The sequence below is a fragment of the Phoxinus phoxinus genome, assembly GCF_949152265.1.
Source record: "Phoxinus phoxinus genome assembly, chromosome: 6".
Taxonomy (NCBI): Eukaryota; Metazoa; Chordata; class Actinopteri; order Cypriniformes; family Leuciscidae; genus Phoxinus; species Phoxinus phoxinus.
In genome coordinates, this window is record NC_136881.1 from 13,354,874 (window position 1) to 13,378,439 (window position 23,566).

At 36.8% G+C, this 23,566-nt stretch overlaps 1 protein-coding gene across 3 annotated transcripts in view; it reads right to left on the reverse strand.

Annotated features, from left to right (window-relative positions):
* Positions 1-23,566, reverse strand: part of mtnr1aa (melatonin receptor 1A a) — a 48,488-nt gene that overhangs the window by 7,567 nt on the left and 17,355 nt on the right. Inside the window, exons 1-2 of one of the 3 annotated variants that reach the window (XM_079615131.1) lie at positions 8,273-8,403; positions 6,549-6,666 (exon numbers count right to left, since the gene is read on the reverse strand). The exons of 1 other annotated variant lie outside the window; for it this stretch is intronic. In XM_079615131.1, coding sequence (XP_079471257.1) covers positions 6,549-6,588 — 40 coding nt within the window. In that variant the 5' untranslated portion in view covers positions 6,589-6,666; positions 8,273-8,403. Of the gene's footprint in view, positions 1-6,548; positions 6,667-8,272; positions 8,404-23,566 lie in introns of those variants that run through there. One more of the 3 variants, XM_079615130.1, reaches the window with a different exon arrangement.

Here is a 23,566-nt window from a genome sequence, read left to right on the forward strand (position 1 = left end):
ATAGCGCTTTTCTGGGTACTTTACTTCACTGGGTACTTCACACTTTACATATGAAGGGGGAAATCTCCTCAACCACCACCAATGTGCAGCATCCACCTGCGCCTGAAACCCCACCACACACCAGCATATTGGTGGAGAGGAGACTGATGAAGGTAATCTGTAAATGGGGATGATTAGGAGGCCATGATGGACAGAGGCCAATGGGCAAATTTTGCCAGGATGCCGGGGTTACACCCCTTCTCTTTTTCGAAGGACATCCTAGGGATTTTTAATGAGCTCAGAGAGTCAGGACCTTGTTTTATCGTCTCATCTAAGGGACAGTGCTTTTTGATAGTATAGTGTCCCCATCACATACTGGGGTGTTAAGACCCACACAGACCACTGCCTCACTAACACCTCTTCCAGCAGCAATCTAGTTTTCCCAGGAGGTCTCCCATTCAGGAACTGACCAGGCTCAACCCTGCTTAGCTTCAGTGGGAAACCAAACCAGTCTTGGGTGATATGGCTGCTGGAAATTATGTTCTCTAATTATAATGATATCAAGATAAAAAAGAAATCTATATAGAAGTATACATACAGTATAATAAGCGATTTTCTATCCTGTTTTTGACCCACTCTTTCAAACATTCCATTTTGATGGGCAGGTCACATTGAAGACTTGGAAGTTAATGCCCTCATACAGTATATGATTGGGTAACAGTTTTGCATATTAAAATAATTTTAAACCTCCCGGCAATTACATGTTGTAATTCAATTGTTTTGAAAACTTCCGGTTTTTAAAAATATCTCGTTATGTAGTTGAAACATTTGCCAATGATGTGAAACATTTATGTGTATTACATCTGTTTTATAAGTCTTGGTTGTGGCAAATAAAGTTTAAGTATTTGGAGTTTCCATTGACAAAGGATGACTTGCTGTGTTTTGTGTAAACAGAATTATGAATGAATGTATAGTAGAGTAGAATAAAAAGTGAAAGTGAAAATTGTATACATAGTCATTTTCAGTGTTTTAATAAAATGAAACGTTGTAATGTCTTACTGATGACAAAACAGATGCCGCTCACAGAAGCTTTTATTCAGGATTACAGCAAATGGCTTAGATAAAAAAGCAGCAATAACAAAAGCAGCGTTCTCAGCATTCTTTCTTCTGTATCCGATAATCCAATGCATCAACCCCATAAGTGCCAAAGCAAAGGAACGAACAGAAAATCACAACTATTTAGTTTGAATGTGGCGCTACAGTGTAAATACTCAGTACATATCAAACCATCTGTAACAGACAAAGCAATATTGACATGTTAAAAACATTGTTCACTCATGTGTGTTGCGACATTATTCATGGATCCAATGCAGATGGCACTGAATCATCTTTTATTTGCTGTCTCTCTGAAAAGCCTGCATCAAACTGTCTTGTTTAAAAAGGATCAATGTCTTACTGACGTGACTGGAACTTCATTAAAAAATAAAGTTAATCCATGCTTTCTTAATGTTAGATCACAAGGATGGCAATCCAAAGACTGTTTTCCACAAGTTGCACTCAAGAAAATAAGCATTTTTTTTTTTTAGATTTACGCATTTCAATTAATAGTAAAATGACATCAGAATATGAATAATATGAATATGAATTATATATTTAAGGATTATTCCATTTGAATTAAAGATTGTAAAACAAGCTTTTATTGTTGTTTATATGTCTGGTGTTTTTAATATGCTTTAAGCCAATCCATGTGCAAATTCATGTCACCATTGCTGAGTATTTTCTCCTTAAAACTGCAGTAAACCAAAGACAGTCTCAAAATCGCGGTTTGAAATCGCTGGTGTTTCTGACGTCGCGAACTACCTTGTAACCAGTCATGCCAATGTGAGTGAGTGGAGGCGGGGACCGTGTATACTAAATGAGGCAAGAGTTACGTTCAGGCTATTTTAAGGCATGAATATTTTTATTTTATTTAAAGGAAAATGTTTTTAAATATGTCATTTTGGTGATCAAAGATGACTTTTAGGGGATAAAATGGTTGACTACAGGGGGACTCTAAACTAGAGCTTATAATAAAACATTTTGTAGAAATCATCATGGAACAAGGGAATGGACCATTTAGTTATTGTGATTGGTATTCACAAATAAAAAAAATAAAATGTTTAAATTTTAGCTTAAGGTTTACAAAATGTTTTATTAAGCTCTAGTTTTTTTTTTTTTTTTTTTTTTTTACTCATTTAAAAGTCTTAATTCATAATATGAATAATATGTAAGAATTTTTCAATTCAATTTGATGGAATTTTACAATTAATTGAAAAGCAAAAATCTTGAAATGGGGCTTAAATATATATTTTTTGAGTGTGGAAATTCAAAAATGGAGAGTGTGGAAATCAGTCTTGTAAATCTCAGAGGCATCTCTATCGTTTTGTTTCTCGATTAATCCTATTTTTGCATCTGTCTCGTGACAGGCTAAAGAGGCGATGATGCAGAAGTAGGTGTTGATCTTCTGCAGAGGTAGTCTTTTGTCCCACTATGATGTGATAATGTGACAAAATCTGAAAAGTCGTTTCTGAGCTTGGTTTTAATAAAAGCTGTTGGACTGACGAGTACGTTTTGAGCTCTGGATTTTTTATAGTATAAAAACCTCCTATTTATCAAAAGATCAAGGAAAATGTGATTTCTAAATTCATGACACCTTTAACGCTTCATTGAATAAGATTAAAGCTACAGTAAAAAAAAATTATAGCAATACAGAAAAAACAAAATGAATGGCAATGACTCTGTGAGTGGAAAACTGGTGGCTTTGAATGCAACATTCAAAAATACTCCAATATACAGTCAATAAAATGAAAATGAAAATCTAGGTTTTCAGCTAATTATCAACCAATTACCCTCTCTATTCAGCACCCACATACAGTTGGCTGTGGTCTTTCTGAGACGAAAATAGGACAGGGAACCTGTGACAGAAATAGTCTCCAGTTTTTTTCCCAAGCTGATTACTGTGTCAGCAGAAGCCCTTTCACCTATGCAGTTTACCATAGCGGGAAGCCTGCATGATTCGATTTGGGCTGATACTGATATCATGTTTATAAACGAGAAAGGCAGTCAGACAGTAATGATGAGCCTCAATCTCTCCCTCATGCTCTGTACAGTGATGGGGAATTTTGAGTATGTTTAAAAACAAAAGAAGCACTTTGAAGGCTTTATGAATATCAATAGAAGCACCTCAGAAAAGAAAAGTAGAAGCATGACAGGACACTGAATATTTCTTATGCATCTGAATGGAAATCGTTCTCTTTTACTGTCATGGATTCCCCCAAGGGCACACAGACAAAGCACCAAGGTCAAATAGTTTTCAGTCAATGGGTTTAGTGCAGCACTCAGAGGCAACAAGGTGTTACATTGAGGACTGCAAGCACAGTGATCTGTTTGATTAACTCCCTTCAGTAAACACCATTGAAATTCAAAACCACCAACCCCTCCAACCATGATACCATTCTGCTAGTGTGGAGTTAAACTGAGGGACATGGGAACACAGAGATACATTAACACATTAGCATCTACACACATGTGGCATGAAACTGCAGATGCCAGAAGCTTTGTGGCCATATTTAGAATTACCTCGACACTGTTAAAAGATCACATGACATTATGGGCCCTATCTTGCACCCAGGGCAATTGACTTTGAACACCGACGCATGTATCATTCCTATTTTGCACCCGCGCACAGCGGACTTTTCCCTCCACAGACGCACGTCGGTAAATTAGGAAATGAACTTGCGCTCGCGGGGGCGGTTCAGTGCAAAGAGAAGGCGTGTTCCGGCGCAAAACTTCCATGGTGCTATTTTCCAGTTTTAGAAAGCAATTGCGCCATTGACCAGGAAAAAAACAGTCTAAAGACAGTGGCGCGTTGCGCGTTAGTGATATGGTATTTTAAGGGCGCGTGCTTGGCCATAATGTAGCGTGTTAACGCGCATCCACTTTGATTCTCTAATATAAAAAGATGCAGCAGTTTTCATTTTTGCAAATCATACATTATTACAAGGAAAAATATTAACACACGAGGGAAATCATTGTTGTGTCCGTGAAGATGTGAAAAAGATCTATCTAGATAAAAAAAAATAAAAAAATCTAGATTAGGCTACACATTTACTACCCAAATTATACGCCTGTTTAACCGAACCTAATTTGGGTGGGTTTCTCCCATCATCCCCAATGTCACTTCTCTGTGTTTTACAGCCCTGACGAGAACGTCGGTTTCCTCGGCTGTGAACTGCTCCTGGCGCCGCCGGCAAATCCGCCGTTATAATAGCGATCCACCATGGAACAAGCGCGCCGGCTCTTAAAGGGAATGTGAGAGGACGCTCTGATTGGTTTATTTCACGTTACGCCCAAACCACACCTATGAATAATGAAGCTACTTCAGACCAACCCCTTTTAGATTTGCGTCGGGCGCAAGAGTCATTTATCGCGCTGGGAAAATAGCAACAGCGCCAGGATCCGCCCACAAAGTTACTTGCGCTTTGCACTTTGACACTTGCGTTTCAGATCGTCAAAATAGGGCCCCAAGTGTGAAGGATGACTTTAAATACAACGTGCAGCATGTGACACATGCACATGAAGTGAAGGTGAGGTGTATGATGTCTTATAAATTGTCTTTTTAATTTAGATGCCTCTATTTATTGTTTATTGATTAAGGCATGTATGGCGCTCAAAAAAAAAGTTCCCATGTCTTTGTTTATTAGACATTATTTAAAGTTACACATTTAAAAGTTAGAACTTTTACATTTCAAATGCAACCAAATAAACATTTACCAGACTAGTGGGTACGCAAAAATGAAGACACCTATATCACTACAACCAATATAATTTATTTAGGAAAGGCATTAAATATTAATTCATTATTTTTTAAATGATAAGATAACAGTACCATGAATTATTTATTTATTTATTTTGTACCATGAATTATTATGAGTCATTAGTTTTATATTTATGCATTTTGGCAAAAGCTTTCATCCAAAAAATTTACATTGCATTCAAAGTGGACATTTCATCAATTCATGCATTCCCTGAAAATGAAACCAATGGCTTTCATATATTTTGAAAATATAGAAACTACCGTTAAAAATTCTGATGTTGGTAAGGTTTTTAAATGCTTTTGAAAGATGTCTCTTATACTCACCAAGGATGCATTTATTTGATCAAAAATACAGTAAAACAGTAATACTGTGAAATATGCTTTATTTAGAAATTATTGTTTTACTTTTTTAATGTCTTTTAAAACGTTATTTATTTCCTAAAACTGACTTTTCAGCACCATTACTCCAGTCTTCAGTGTCACATGATCTTTATTATCATTACATGTGTATATATATATATATAATGAAGGGGGTGGATTCTGGTCTTCAACGTGTTAAAAAAACAAATATCTGTTCTTCTAACTCACCATGACAACTATAGGTCACAAGGGTCATTGGAAGTGGAACCAATAGTTTAAGTATCCATTTCTTAATTTCATGTTGACCATTTCAACATGTTCTTTCTGGATCTAAATGTTTTGGGAAGAGTCTCCTGTTTATAGAGCCCGACCAAATCCAACCTTGAAGAAGCTGTGTGTCTGTGTGTGTGTGTGCTCTTATTCTTGGTTACAGGTTAAGGAACAAGTGGCATTATTGGAGATTGACTGACTTGTTTTCTTCGACATGCTGTCCGATGATAAAGACAAAACGCAGAGAAGAACAAATAGAAGTCCTTTTATTTCAATAAAAAAAACCAAGGTAGACTCAGATAATCCAAAGGTTAGCAATAGCAATGAGACAGCGTGTAGCATGCAATACACCAACCGGACAACTGAAGTTGGAAACTGAAGTAAGGAACTTAAATGGACAGTTATAATGAGCCAATGACAAACAGCTGTGATAAATAATGAGTGTCCATTGAAACTGATGAGTGGCGGAAACTGAACAAAGGAAACAGGCAACGGATGAATACAAACTAAAAGTCCATGAAAACAAAAGTAACTAAACATGATTGTGACAACAGGGTCCTGAGTTTGAATTACAGAAACTTCCTATTGTAATTGACTTTTTTATTTGAAAAAGTGTTTAAGTCTAAGTGAAATTACCATTGTTAGGCCTACTACACCGAGTTGGGATTTTTCTGTAGTTCAGCCCAAGTGGACCCAAACCCAGAGTAACATAATGATTTAAAAAAGAATAATAATTAAACAAAAACACCAAGATCAATCATGTATATCTGTATATGTACATTAAGAGTTGTATGATTTCCCTGGAATGTATAGAGCCACAGATAAGTGAAAGAAACAAAGTTCACTGTGTGCATAAGAGAATATGATCACCACAGCATGCACGCTGCAAAACGTTCAAAGCTTCAAATTCTAGCACTGACATCACTAATCGTATAAATCGCAGTAAAAGACATCCTCAAGGCGCATTTGAGGACCCAGCATAGGTGACATAGCTAACTGCCTAGGGCAGCGTAGGGCACTCTGATACTTTTTCTAATCTTTCGCACATTCAAAGCAGTTTCGCTAGATTGCAGCCACCACTCACATTGATACATCGGGTAACGTTTGAGTAGCTTATGGGTCATTTTTCAGAAGCAGCACCCTGCTTTACTCCCTCTCTGCTGCCAGAGGTCCCTTCCCCCTCTGTCCATAAGTGTCCTCACCTAATAGAAGCCAAACATGGACAAGGATTCAAGTTATACAGGTAATCAAGTCAGTAAAATGCAATTACTTTGTTAGGGTTAAAAATGCACATTTTATTTATTTTCAATATTTAATATTTAATTTACAATGATAAACATTACATTTTGCAATTTGAAAGCACTGCCTGTGTCATGTAAAATGGCTATTTAAATTGTAAGTTTGCAGATTTTCATCCAGGTTAGTATTTGTATTTCTCTTGCATATTTTTCTTGTGTTGCTTGCAACGAGGCATCTCCACTTATTTGTCAGCAAAAATACACAGCCGGATGACAAAACGCATCCTCCGATGGACTTTTGACAGCTTCGGGGGTTTTGTGAAAACTACAGATCACATTTCCTCATTCTTGTATCCCAACTCACGGACAAGTGAATTATGGGCATTGAAATTTCCCAGCTTTTTCGACACGGCCCTTTTCTCTGTTTCCTCTCTAGTCATAGCACAGATGTAAAAAATAAATTATATATACTGTGTAGACAGCCAACTTTTATTAAAACCTCATCTTGCCAGTCGTGAATTACCCTTTAGGACATCAAAATAAAGTTGGAAATCAATCAACTAGCCTATGTAATACAGCTGGTGAGTTTGCATTATATGCATGTGATATCTAATATAATGGAAATTATCCAGAATTGCCAGAATAGGAACTAGGCTGTTTTTAAGGCCAGAAACATACAGTATGAGACTATTCTTCATCTCCTATCAGGGGCCAGGGCCCACGGGCAAACTTTTAAAGTGGCCATAGAATGACTCAATCATATTTAATTAAATAGTTTTTGACATATTAAAATAATCTAACTCTAATCTAAACTGAAATGCATCAAATCAAAATGTAAGCAGATGTATTATTATTATTATTATTATTATTATATTTCCCCTCAATTAATAGTTATTTTAAGAATATACAGTTCTTGAAACCACTGGAATCACAAAATAAATCATACTCTCAATCCATGTAAAAAGAAAATTGAAAACAAGCAGTTGTCATATTTACAGCAAATTTTACCAAATATCAGGCATTTTATGTTCAACAGCAGGGTCTCTTTGAGTCAAGAACCACTGCTATATAAAAAATAAAAAAACAGTTCAAGGATGCTATCAGGCATTTAAAATTTAAAAAAGACCAGAACAATTCATATCATCTCTGCTCAGTCATGTCCTTATCTTCTCTCTGTTTGTCTCCTGGCATTGCTTGCCTGCTTGAATTAAGGACAGCAAAGATTGCTGGGGTGAACACATTTCTTCATGACGCATGTACAGACATCTCTCTCTCTCTCTCTTTTGTTTTGTTGCAGGTCTATTCTCCTTTTACTTTTCCTGTCTGTATGCATATGATGAAACTTACTTCTCATTCAAACCATACTGAAGTAGTCAATTGTGCTGGGGGTGGAACAAAAGCTCAAAGTGTCGACCATTTGAACTTTCCAATAAAACACTTCATGCGCTCTTATTCTTAATGTATGATCACAACCTCACACCCACACGCTCTCATGGATCGTTTGCGGCCAGTGCGATAAGACCTCGTGTCACGGGTGTTATGCCACAGATTGCGGACGGTGTGACGGTACCTGTCGTACAAGCTCAGCATCTCCCCAAAGCAAATAGAGATGACAAAACACCACAGGTGGTGTCACACTCCGTGTCAGGCAAGTTCGGAGCAAGACACGAGCTGACAGATCCGTGCCACAGACTCTGAAACATACACACACACGCACATTCACACAAACACAGAAAGAGAGGTGGAGACAGAGAAATACGCATAGTGGTACCGAGGCCTTCACCCTGTCAGATGTCAGGTTTGAGCCCAAGTCACCACACACACACACACACACACACACACTCATATACTCCGGCAGTCCTCATGCTGACATGACTGTCAGTTCAACTTCTCGTCCACCCGAGTGTCAAGCATTAGGCTGTCCTGTTCAAACAAGCATGTCCTCCAGGAGCAGTGGCGTGTGGTGGTCTTCTGAAATGAGGAGACGGTGTTTTATCTCTGCACTTGTTGTTTTTTAGTCCGGTGTAAATTCAGGATCTTTTAAACGATTTTATGTGACACTGAAGACTGGAGTAAAGACTTCTGAAAATTCAACTTTGCCATCACAGGAATAAATTGCATTTTCAAATATATTACAATATAGAACAGTTTGATAACACTTTACAATAAGTACTCATTTGTTAACATTCGTTAATCCATTAGTTAACATGACGTAACAATGAGCAATATATTTTTCAAAGCATTTATTAATCGTTGTTAACGTCAGTAAGTTAAAAAAAAAAATTAGTTTTTAAAAATATGTATTAATATAAAGTATTGTTCGTTGTTAGTTTATGTTAACTAATACAGTTAACTAATGTTAACAAATGAAACCTTGTTAGCAAAAATCTTCCCAACCCAAAACTTTTAAATGGTATCAATATTCAAATTGTTGCATTGTTGATTTTTTCATCTGAATTTTTAAGGCAATTTAATTCACAGCACATGGTTGAAAGGGGATGTTTTACAATAGCAATAAGTCTTATTTTCAAAGTTTCTGTTTATAATGACTAAATTGAGGTGCACACTAATTAAAACCTTGTTCTTACAATGCCCTTAAAGGGATAGTTCATCCTAAAATAAAATAAAAATGCATACATTTCTCAGCCTAGTGCTGTTCTGATGACGTATGACCTTCTTTCTTTTATAGACCACAAAAGGAGAATTAAAAAAAAAAACTGTCTTGCCTAGAAAAAGTAGTGAGAAATCCGTGACACGAAATTCAATGTCTAGAAATCCCAAAAAGGCTTCTGTGTACTTTCTGCACTGACCAGAACTCTGTTTGTCTGATGACATGTGTATGCGATAAGTTTTTGTAACGATAAAATGCAGCGGATATATTCACCTCTAAGTAGAAGGTGTGATTGTATTTCGTGTGGCGTTTTTGTTCATTCTTTTGATAATAATTATTTTGGCCTGGTTTGAAGTCAGCCGTTACATTTGTCCACTTATGCATGTCATACATGCCAGTTAGCGGGAAAACCAAGACCAGACTATACTATACTGTTAGCTCCTCTTAAACCGATCCCGCTCTCTCTCTCTGGTTTGCCTAGGGTTATTCTATCAGAGCAGGGTTCCCATTTTACATCAAAAGTATTTACACAGATGCTGAATGAATTAGGAGTTAAGTATCAATTGGCGAGTGTGTATCATCCAGTGTCTCAGAATGCGTTAGAAAGATTTCACAGCAACTGGTAGAGATTGGGTGGACCATTGACGATGTTAGCAATAAGAGAGTGATAAACGAGAATATTCAGGAGTTGCTTGGATTCAGCCCTGCAGTGTTTGACCTCTTTCCATGAACATCTTCACCAAGCCTGTCAGTTAGCTCAAGCTCATCTGATGGAGTCCCATGAGATGAAAACTCGTTTTGACCAAATGAGTGTGGGGCGTGAGATTCAGCCTGGCGAGTCTATACTGGCTCTACTTCCTGTGCCTGGAACAGCCTTGCCAGCTAAGTTTGTTGTTGCTGGCCCTTATGTTGTTGAGAGAAGACTTAGTGATACTAACTACGTTGTTGGCACTCCTGATCGGGACGTAATAGTAGAGTTTGTCAGGTTAATATGCTAAACATCACTCGAAATGTATAACATCAGATGCTCCTGTTGTTAAACAGGTGTCTGCAGCAGTTTTGCTACCTAATTAATGTCCTGAGGACAGACTGGTTGCAAAAGATGCTCAAACTTTGTGTGCCCGCCGGCAGAATTCAGTTATTTTGAGTGATCTGCAATCTTACAGTATCTCTCCCACTTAACTGAAGAACAGAGCAAAGCTGTTAGTGACTTTATTGTTAAATATCTTAACCTGTTTCTTGTTGTATATATACACAACAATATATCTGATGTTCTTTCTCAGACTACATTGATGTGTCATGACAGTGATGTACAGGATACCCAGCCAATTAAACAACACCCGCATGGAATAAATGTAAAGAAAAGGGAAGTCATGAAATCTGCGGTATTGTATCTGCTAGAGCATGGTTTTGCGACTCCTAGTCAAAGTCTATGGATTTGCAACCCTCATCAGGCTACTGTATGTTGGAGGTGGTTTGGCTGTGTGCAGCAGTTTTGAGTTCTCATCTTCAACCCCAGAGTTGTATGTTGTGTTAATGTAAGTAATTGTAGGCTTTGGGTACTTTTACTTTACCTCTCTAACTACAACCTATTGTTGAGACCTAAAAGGGGGAATTAAGAGTGAACCTCTGTGATTACTTATTGTAAATTTGTATGCATCCATTTTGTCTTTGGATTATTTTATTTTTTTAAGTTTACTAGTTTAATCAATTATTTGCCTATTTCTATTTTGAGGGGTTAGGGAGGTGGGTGCCATTTTAATTTTGAATTTGACTTTTTCTACTGTTTATGTTAGCTAGGCAGTTAGTTTATTCTGTCGTACTTTTGTTTTCTTTTAGTATTGGTTAATGAGGGGTTAGAGTGATTATACAGTTTGTTTTGGCATTGTCCCCTTCTGGAAGTCTGGAACCCTATTTTTCTTTTGTTTGTTTTTGTAAATAAACACTTTTCTTCAGTGAAGTTAAATGTGGTTGTTTAAATTTAGTTGTAAAGCAATTCTGGGGCTGGAGACAGGGTGTTAAAAAAAAAGAAAAAATACCGCCATCGTTGAGTCCATCATCACTGCCTCCATCACCATCTGATACAATGCTGCCACGGCCAGCGACAAGGGCATGCTGCAGTGTATCATTCGCTCGGCAGAGAAGGTGATTGGCTGCAATCTTCTATCACTTCAGGACCTATACACCTCTGGACTCTGAGGAGAGTAGGTAAGATTGCAGCTGACCCCTCCCACCCCGGACATAAACTGTTTCAGACTCTCCCCTCTGGCAGGAGTCTGCGGTCCATCAGGGCCAAAACCTCTCGCCACAAAAACAGTTTCTTCCCGTCTGCAGTTAGCCTCATTAACAAGGCCCGGGTCCCCCACTGACACTCCCCCCTTGCAAATTATACAAATGTCTTTGCACATGTAATTACTATCTTATTTTATATCATGTACAACTTGGCACATTGCACATATTTGTTGTTTATTTTTTAAGTCTCGTTGTTGTATATTTTTTGTTGTATATTTTTTATATTATTGTCCATTCCATATTGTATTTGTATTGTCCATTCCATATTTGTATATTTTTACATTTATTTATGTCAACTAAACGTTTTGTCTACGTGTAGCACCTTTGACCAAAGCAAATTCCTCATATGTGTAAAACACTATAAATAAAGTTACTTCTGACTTCTGACTCCTCTGCTGTTGCACACTCATTTCACTACCATCCAGTTTGCTTCGCGCGCCTACCATTGACTTATTTGGAATTTGTAAGAAAAATAAATAACATACCTGTACAGCCTCCACTATAAATAGTGTAATTGGATTTAAGATTAGTTTCTGGAACAGAAGCAGCCCACAGCTCCATTGAGTAACAATTGAATACAAGCATATATGAGACATGTACGAAGTAACTGCTGACAGCAGATCATGGAGAAGTCAAGCATGCCTTTTACACATTTCTCATATTCATTGTGTGTGTGGGTGTGTAGGTGTGTGAGTGTGTGCTTGTGAACTGTTAGGCCGCGGGCTGAAGAGCTGAGTGTATTATGAGGGTCAGGAATATAGTGCTTCATCATTTCACCTCATCAGTTGTACAGAGAATACCGCACATGGGTATAGTCAGCACACGAAACACATACATCTGATACTAATGCATCTAATGCGCATGAGCATACGGACATTTACACAAACACTTGCTTAGAAAATTAGCATAAATGGACAATTCTCTTGTTTTAAATAAAGGTATAGATAGATAAGATGAGAGATAGATAGATAAGATGACAGACAGACAGACAGACAGACAGACAGACAGACAGACAGACAGACAGACAGACAGACAGACAGACAGACAGACAGACAGACAGACAGACAGTTTATGTATATACCGGTAAGTTCTTTGAACAAATATGCTTGTTTATCTGACAATCTTTTACAATTATTTACCAGATATTCAATTAGTCTCAGATCCCACTTTATTATAAACATTATAAATTCTAATAAAATGTATCTAAAAAAGTGTGTGTAGCCTATATGTACGTTATAATATATTCAACATTATTTATTTATTTAAGAGCATATAAATACATAGACACATAATTTATAACACATCGAGTGGTTAGAATCCACCGAGGTCATGGTTACTGGAACGCGACAAGGGTCACCATGAACAAAGTGTATTTTGCCCTTTTGTGCTGCTGAGTAATAGTTATGATTTGAGTTGGAGACGGTCCTAGAAAAGCATTAAACACATTTATTGAGCATGAACAATAAGAAAGCTTGTTTCCAGAACATTCCATGTTATGAGTCCATGATTTCAGGACAATCAACCTTTAAGAGCGTCAGTGTCAGCAATTCCCACTCCCAGTGAGAAATGTTGCGCAGCTCGCTTCAGGAAAAGGTATACAGAACATCATAACATGAGCAATAAAACCCAGTGGTAGATGTGGCTTAGAGACTTTTCCATAGTTTTCCAGTATAACTATAACACAATAGCATGCATGTAGTGTACTCTGAAACCACAAAGCGAGCTATCAGGCCCATACTGTATATCCAGAGTGGCAGTTACTTTAACACCTTACATTTGCCATTAGTTTCTCTGGAATCCACATTAAGAGGCGGATATCAGAAGAGACACAGTTCAGCTCTGGCACGCTGCCCTATATAAGGGCCTGGTCAGCGTTTGTATATGTGTCTGTGTGAGTGGTATGGGACCTACAGATCACAGTTTCAGAAATGTTGCCTCCAGGCAAAGAAACGTCTTCACAACTGCTAGATCAGGTACAGTGTTAGGGAAGAAGCTTTGAAACTTTAGCTTTGCAATGTACTCATAGCTTAAAGTAACAGTACTCTTAGTTGGGGTTATATAGAAATATTTAAAATATTTTAAACATTTTATACACTGAATTGGTTTATACATTTTATAGAGTGTAAATTGGCATATTACAGGAAAGTTCATCAGAAGGGGATCATCAAGGGACCATGGTATTACAAATTTGAAAAAATATCTTCAAATCTTTAGACTTTTTAAGAAAAGTAGTAACTATACACTCAATTCATTTAAGCTGGGAATGTTTTCAAATATATCTCATTTTAGAATTTATTTCGTGCATTGGTTTGGTCAGGTTTGTAAAATGGATAGATGAATCCATTTGTTTGGTCAGTTAACTGAACAGACAAAAAAAGTATTCAGAAAAAAAAGTCTGAATGAAGTGACTCAATTCCATATATCGTACAAAAGATAAGGCTGCTCATAACAGCGGGTTTCATTATTCCTTTAGTTCATTATTCCATTCAGCTGCAAAGCGTGTATAACATCTCGGTTACATATGCTAACCCTCGTTCCCTGAAGGAGGGAATGGAGACGTACGTTGTGACTGACTGATAGGGAACACTGTGTCATATGCAATTGTAAATATCACACTAAAATGTAACAATATTACATTGCTACATGAAAAAGTTTGTTCCTGTAAAAGCTACACTGACAGTTTAGGAAAAATATGAATTTCCCAACACTGATCAGGTAAAGGTAGTGACAGATACCCTGGCTTGCCGCAGATTCTCAGATTGTAAACCCACACCTCTGACAGAAAAAGAAATGGTAACCAAAAATCAATGATTAGAGGTGGAAACGAGCACAGCAGAAAAAAAAAAATGAATACCACATAGGAAGGTTCCATCATTCAATGCTCACCTATTCAGCACACTCTGTTCATTATTGGTGCTTACGCAAAACATTTCTATTACCGCTTCTTGCTATTACCGCTTCTTGATCTTCCGAACAAAACTCTGGGCTATGTACATGTAATGATTGATACCTTAAATCATGTGGCTTACAAAAGAAAGCTATGCTATGACAATTAAAAGCACAATGTAAACACACTACATGCACACAAAAATGGTGGAAAAATGATCTCCCCACACATACCTCGCCACTGAAATATCATAGACGATGTACTGAAGCCTATGTGGGATACCTGGAGGCCCTTGCCATATTTCAACAAAATCAGCACCAAAATATCATAGAGATGCAAGGGTGACTGCAGAGACCAACACCAACAACCTGGCAGCGATATTCCTGCCAGGAAGATTCTTATTCAAACATAATTCAGGTTGAGAATACCCTAATATAATTTAGTATGTGGAAAGGCTGCTTGTGATGAACTTTATGATTCTTCATGAGCCTTCCTCTTTTACCACCTGCATTATTATGGTGGTTGTTGTCAGTATATGTTTAAACAACAGAAGTTGTAACATGAAACCCAAGTGTCCATAACTGATAACACATAATATTAAGAAACACATTTATTTAAACTAAATACTTTCAAATGTGAAGTGTCAATTCTGGGAATGCCAGTTTATAGTTTTTCACTGTAAATTATATTTTAATTTGCCTTGTCTGTTTTTTTTTAGTTACTAGTAAAAACTATTTTAACAGTATTTTACTGTAAAAATGACATCAGTTAAATCAACAGTTAGATCTTACACAGGTTTCCCTGTACCGGTTTTGCAATATTTTAGTCAAAATTACACTTTTTTTTTTTTGTAGTGTAGCCATTTTTAAAAGGGCTGTACTATTATTCACTAGTATAGAGAAGGTGCACAAAGTCGTTGACTCAAACACAAAACACACTAAAATAATGTAATAAACATTCATAAAGGTACAAAATAGATTTTCGTAGCAGTGTGCGTTGTTAGATTTACCGGTTTAAATAGCAATTTTCTTGTTTGTAAATGACAGTTTTATACTGTAAAATCTACAGGTTATTTTGTAAATATGTTACAATTTTTAATGTATTTTTTACAGAATTATTATTTTGCCAACCACAGGTGCTGAAAAAAAATCTGTAATAAAATATTCAATATTTCGAGTCATCTGAAACACGATTGGCAAATTTCTTTGGAGATAGTGGACTGTGGTGTTAAAGACGTAATAAGATCTGTAATGAACATGTTTTGCTATGGTTCTATATCCTCCTCTATATTTCATGACTCAAGCTCAAAAAGGCTTCTTGAAACTCCATACATTTCCACTCAATAGACGATGCAGTGTTTTGTATAATAGGTGAGATTTCAAGGCCCACTCAATGTCAGACTGTCCAATGTACATTTGAGCTTAGACTCAAATGTATATTGAAAGCACTATCTGGGTGTTTGTTCGTGTCTGTTCTGACATCCTCATGGATGACTTATGACAAGACTTTTGTAATAGAGTTAGAAGGACCTTTGTGCTAAAATTGTGCTTCTCTTAAACCATTACTGTACAGTAAATAGAAAAAATGCTATAAAGTTATATGCTCTCTACTCCCAGGATATTAGTTTGGGGTTTTTCAGTGTTGAATTGTTAACCATGTTTTAGGAAATGACTTTCAAAACAATCCAATGTCTCTCCCATATAGAAGTTTAAAATAAGAAATAAAGTCAGTCACACTGTGAGGTATATATTTGCAATAAGAAACAGTTGCAATTGCAAAATGTAAAGATGCAATTTAAATTTGTATTTATTTATTCATTTATTATTGCTCTAATAAGAATTTATGTTTCTGAAGAATAAGGATGTAAAACCTTTATTTCCTGACTATAGGTGAAAGACAGTTGTGCTAAAGAACATTTTCAAAATGATCTCACATTAACTCTACACCTACTATTTAATGTATATTACCCAAAATCAGATTTAACAGAAAAGTATAAAATCCTGCACTTTAATAGGATCATATCATGGTTCATGTACAATGTAATGTTCCTTAATGTTTTGAGATAAAAGAGCTTGTGATTGTAAAACTTCATCCACAGTCCAAATAGACTATCTACTGGAAGTGAGCTGCAAAAATGCAATTACTCATTCTTATTCGGCACAGATTGTTTTGTGAGACTTTCACAATGTAATGCAATGTTTTTCAAAGGGGCTGTTACTGAAAAATAAGGGAATTAAAAATTGGAAATGTTTTTGATCCATAAATGCTCTCAATTACTCTGAAGTTGAGGAGAAATTACAGTACGTTATAACAACACTAAATGACTGATGACACCATCCAAACCATTCAAGAGCTACTATCCTAAGCCAAACTAAGTATACAGGGGGAAAGTGTTGCTTAGAAAAAAATGCAATTAGTCAGACAACACAGATTTTTGAAGATTGCTCAATGTAGAAAGATGCTTTTTAGTCAAGAGTGTCTTACATCATACAAGTATCTTAACTAGCTAAACCTTGTATCCCACTAAAGCTGTACATCTTTGCTTCTCTAAAATAGGATTAACTCGTGATACACAGACACATGAATCCAGGTGTTCGTTATGTCTTATATGGCTTATCAATATATGCAGATGATTTCTTGCTTTTCCTCTTTCATTCCCCCGCTTCATAAAACCAATTACCAAGGCTTGAGCTTCAATTTGCAATTACTGGCCACGCATATTCTTGACAAAGATTGGATTAATCCTATTTCTGCCTGCTAGCTTTTCAAGTGCACTCCATATAGGAAGCACTTTATAACAAACCACTTATATGATGTTTTTTAACAACGTGGACAAAGTCTCTTAAAAAGCCATTAGTATACATATCCAGATTCCATTAACATTTCCAGTCAGCACAGCAGCTGCTAAAAAAAATCAAAAAGGCAAGATATTTTACCCACCATTAAATAAACTATCTGCCTCTTAAAAATCATATTTTTTGTCAGTATCAGCAGTATGGTGTATAGTTTATCAAAAAGTCTTGCATAATATAATATACTACTGCTATAGGTTTTATTTGGGAGGAATGAAAAACAACTCATCATCTTCCAGGAAGAGAAATGACCAGATAGCCACTCTATTCCCCACACAGAAAGATCCATTGGACATTGCGACTGAACCCTTAGTCGGCTGGAAAAATTATAGCAACTCCCTTTAAGTTTCTGAAATCATTACAGGAGGTGCAGAAACCATTCAGCCACTGTGCAAATCTTATTCTCAGGGCAAAATAATTTAATTGATTCAGTGCTTCTGCGGATGGGATTTCTCATAGGCAGAAATGTAGAATAAATTAGTGTCCAATAGAATATGGGAAAAAACAAGATGGAGAAAACAGAAGGAACAAACACATGCACGCATGCGTGTATGCGGAAACAGTTCATTCTTCTTTGTGACATTATCAAATATTCTATGCTCACAGCACGTACATGTGATCTAGCCATGCCTCGTTTGATTGGCCAGCAGGATGATTCCTACATTTCTGTTACTCTTTGCTTTAGTAAGCAGATGTATTTAGCCTCAGTTGACCTTAAGAGATCATATATAATCTGCTTAAATCTGTCATATTTCTTTCTCATTTCCTCTTCCTGACAAAGACAAGAAGCTTTTGGTGTATAATTCGGACTTTGTGATGATACTGAAGTGCATTTAACTTGTAAATACCATCATTCCGACATGAATGCATTGTATATAGCTAATATTTCATTAGGTTTACACATTTGTCATTTTTTGCATTCTACATTTAATTGGCCTTCCTGTAGCTAAATCATAGAGCATGGCGCTAACAATGCCATGGGTTCAAGGTCATGTGCTCAATTTCCAGGCAAAGCCAGAACTGATAGCATGTGTACCTTGAATGCAATGTTAAGTTATTTCACACAAAGTGGGACAGTACAGAACTGCTGACTCTGAGACTTGCTCTCTGAGGAAGGTGTCAATCTATACCATGTTAGAGCTGATTCTAAAATAATATGTGATGTTCCCATGCATTTTAACAGCATGTTTACCCATATGGATCCTGACTGGCAAACCCTAGACTGAATACATTTGTATATTTTACGTGTGTGTACGTGTGTGTGCGTCCTTGTGTAAAACATCAATGTGACTCATCCTATTGAACAGTGAGCATGTGATCAAGGTGTGAAGTGTTTACAGTATATGTCAGTAATGCTAAAATTACTGAATTGGAACAGATGGATTCGTGTGACTTTAAAAGGACTTAAAACTGTGATAGACAGATAGATAAATAGACACACAGACAGACAGATAGAATGATGGACAGACAGAAATATACCCATGTGTCAATCTATACTATCTATGCATAGACAGTCAGACAGATGCAGGTCTATCTGTCCAGACAGACAGAATGATAAAAAAAGAACGACAGACAGTCAGACATAGTGACAATATGATAAAAAAAATAATGACAGACAGAATGATAAAAAAAGACAGATAGACAGATATAGATAAACATTTTTTCTGAGATGGTAATGGAAGCCTGCCAGTGATTTGCTGTATTATACTGCCCATCTATTCATGCAGCTTTGTCCCCAAAGCACATTACAAGGCTTATGGCACAAGTACGTCACTCTCTCTCATACATTTATTTCCCTGGTCTCTCCTTATCCCTCTTGCATGCAGCTAGATGGACGAACGCTGACACACACACACACACACGCAATTATGCATTGTAAAATAAAATAAAAATGTTGTGTGTGTGTTGGAAAAGAGATTAAAAACTATTTAGAACAATGGTTCTGTCAAATGCAATGCCTTCAAATGGAGAAAAGAACTTGGCCTTAGATAATAAAGCTAGTATAGCGTAATAATAATAATAAAAATAGTTTTCTGATAATATACCTTAAAATGAAATAGTTTTTTTCTTGTTTTAAACATTCACATCAATACATTGTTATTGTGCACATTGTTTTTTTATTTAATGTATGATGCTTCTTCTGTATATTTTTTTATGTTACTCTACGTGAACTCATAAATTGCCCCTTGGGGATAAATAACGTGTTTGAATTAAATTGAATCATTCAAGCATTATATAAGTCATATGCAAGCTCTGTTGACTGTCACTCCTTATACCCTGAAGGCTGTTTTAATGATTTCACATCTACAGTGGCATACTTTAAAGTAATGGCTTAAAACTTCAAAAAAAAAAAAAAAAAAAAAAAAAAACAACAACAACAACAAAAAACAAGGTTTCATCAAGTAGGCTATATGGTCTCATTTGATAGAAAACCTTTCAAACTGTGTAGAAAATAGATGTATCATGTTTAGAGGATCTTATATTACAACACTGCTAAGAAAACCCCAGACAAATTATGCAATTTAATGATTTCTTTTGTTATTATTGGTGCTTGACATGATGACTATTAGAGTATATATGACAGGTCATAAAATAAAGTCTGGGCTTGTTCACAATCATGTCAACTGCATCTGGGACACATTTGGTGTTGATATCTCAAAGCAATCAAAAGTTATGACATTTGGAACTGTAGTAGTCTAAAGTCTAAAAACAAAGTAAAAAAAAAAAAGTCTAAAAAAGTGTTTTACTGAACTACTTACATGTGAAACGCCACAAAGCCTAAAAATATTTATAATTACATATAATAAGTAACAAGTAATAAGGTCCTGGTTGATGAGTCATGATCTTCCAGCACTTTCAGCTGTGCGCTCATATTCTATAGTGCATGGTAAATCAAGACCTGTCAATCTAAGCGATCAAACCAATCAAAGCGTGCTCCAGTCGTAAAACAGTGTCCGGATGATCTCTACATATCGCCCCTACCCAAATGATGGGAGAAACAAAGTTTTCAAATATTCGAATGATACCAATTGCTTCGCAAAATGATTCACTGTTTCGAAGCGTTCAAAACACCACCCGCTGCTGGTCAAAACAAAAAGAAAAATGTTATTACTTTTACAAACCGAATGCAAATGTTTCATTGAAAGTATAATCTATCAAATGCAATTAACTAATCATCTAATACCATTAAATATTAAGTGGCTTTATAATATGTGTTCTTTTATCAATTTTCAGTGCTGGTTTTGTTTGTTCTATGGATGGCTTAACTAAACAGGCCAAAAAGAGACTATTAATGACTGTTATTTCTTATAATTATACAAATGTCTCAATGTCTCATATACAAATGTCAAACATCAACAAATTTAACGAATTTGCATGATTGATGGGTTCACCGAGATCTCCCTCCAACAGTGAACTATTGAAATTTCAAAACCGTTATGACGTAGCGAAGCCTCCTTTACTGAAATCAATGACTTTTGCAGTTTAATACAAGCTCTGAAAAACGAATTCGAAACAATCTTGTAGGGTTCAAAGCTTCATGAAGCAATGTTTCGAAAGTGCCCATCTCTACTCTATACCCACCATACCCGAGATCTAGTTTCAAACTCACTTTCAAATGACGTTGGAAAGCACGGTGTCATGATCGCGATTCGATCAGATTCCGGATGTCCTATAGCTTTAGCCAAGCAGCATGTCATGTCACTCCGTGAGGATTTTCTCAAGATCAAGATGTGCAATTTACCACGGTTTACTAATGCTTCATTAAATTGTGATCGGTTCATGAGATCGGCCAAATTTAGTGACTACCGATTGAGTCATGTAATGTGATTATTGGCCAATACCAATCTGCGGCCGATCGATCGGAGCATCCCTAATCAGAAGACAGGTCGGTGATGAGAGGCATGTAGATCAAGAGAACAGGAATTATGTTCTCTCTGGCATTTCTCAGTATTGGGCCATCTTTGTAAATGGGTCCGGTAATGTGTCTCTGACCTATGACAGAAACCATTAAAAAAACCTAGTATCTCATGGTCATGCATCTCTATTATAGCTACTAGCGGAGGAAAGGGGAGGAAAAAGAGAAGGAGAAGATCTATGCAGAGAATAACATCATCCACAGTCTTTGAGATTCACAGGTAATGCATCAACTACAGGAATATATGACCTATTTCTGACTTTAATTTTGGGTCACTCTCATTACACAGCCTGTGAAAAATAAGCTTCCTCTTTCACTCGCACTCCTTCTTTATCATATACACAACCACTTCCTAAATGACAGAGAAACAAAATAACAAGAGTAAAAATAAAAAATAAAGCTATTGTCCTTTAGTTCTTTGAATCTTTATTTATGGTCTTTCGAGGTCCTGAGCTGTATATAGCTATAATGGAGTTTGGTGTGGCAAGTCTATCGTGCATGGCACACACACTGCAACTGGCGATAAATGACGGATGTTGTGGCCGTGGGAAGGAGAATAATTGGACATTTCAAACACTCCCAGCTGGCATACAGTTGACATGGAGGATGTACAGAAAGAGCTCGGAATGTCGGTAAAACGACTTCAACAAGATATCGCTACCAGATGGAATTCGACATTTTATATGATGCGAAGCTTGGTCGAGCAGAAGAGGGCACTAGGTGCTTATGCCGCTGATTTCGAGCTTCCTGCAACTTTGACGGCAAATCAGTGGGGAATTATAGAAAATATGATCACACTTCTCGCCTCTTTTGAGCAGCTGACCAGAGATATAAGTTCTGCAGAGGCCTCTGCTGCTGATGTGATCCCCGCGGTTGTGGCACTGACACGACTGCTTGGCCGGCCGAGTGACACGGACAGAGGAGTGCAGACTACCAAAACTACCCTGCTGGAAGCCGTCAATCATTGCTTCAATGGTGTGCATTGTGAGGCACTTTATTCTGTTGCAACCATTCTTGATGTCCGCTAAAAAGTCCGGTACTTTGACGAGGAAAAAAAAGAGGAGTGCTCGAGACCTGTTGCTCAAAGTTTTGGATGACATGAGCGGCAGTGCAGATGCCAGCACAGAGGATCCCCCAGAGAAGAGGACACGAACAGGATCACTACTGGATATGTATGACGAAATTCTGGAGGAGAATGTCATGTTTGAGGAGCAAGACAAGACCGCGTCAGCGTCACAGGTAAGCATCAAACATGCACAAATGTCGGTTATAATTATTTTTAGAATATTTCACTTTTGGGCCGAAAGCATCCTAATTAATAATGCGAATTTCGCTATTATTATTCTGCAATGTCATAATAATTATAGATAATCGCCTATTTATCATAATTTGCTATGTGTACAGTAGTAATAATAAACGTGCAACTTATAAATCATTTGATTTCTGGAAATAAACGTTAGTGCTCTGTTAATGCCTAAAGCATAAAGTAAAAAAAGTAAAAAATCCGTAAGTGATATTTTGGTATTCTGTTACTTCATAGGTCATCTCATACCTGGCCGAACCCACAATTCCCAGGAACCACAGTCCATTGGAGTACTGGAAATGCAACCAGGCCCGTTTCCCTGCCCTCGCTCCTGCTGCACACAAGTACCTGTGTGCGCCCTGCACAAGCGTTGACAGTGAACGGCTTTTTACCATTGCCTCTGATGTGATAGATGAAAAGAGAAATCGAATGGACGGTGAAAAAGCAGAGATGCTAATTTTTGTGAAGAAAAACCTACCTCTGGTATTTAAAAAAATAGCTGAACAAGCCTACCAGTCAGCCGAAGTTGTCACCCTAGTTAGTTGGACCAAAAAGGTTTGCACGACTCAAGTTCAAGTAAAGGTTAAGATGTCCTTGTATTTTTATTTTATTTTTTGCAATACAGAGAGCACATTGTTTGTCACTTGTTTGTCACTGAGTTGTTACAGGACTGTCTGTGGCTCACAAGATAATATGTGGAGCTTGGTTTTAAGTTTGATTATACTTTAAAGTGGGTCCTCAGGACTGAAGTGGAGGTCTGGACTACAGCTGCTTGTTTTGTGCACTTGAAGTGTTTTCTGCAAGTTTCAGTACAATGTCATGTTAACCACTATGTTGGGGGAGCATTTGGTAGACCTGTTCCAGTAGGAAAAGATGTAAAAAAAAAATGTGGAACATGTATTTGTATTTATTTTACTCCTAAGGAGTGAAGTTTCGAAGTCTAAACTTAAAAATAAAAGGTGGCACTGGCATATCATTTATTCTCCAAGTGAAATAATTTACC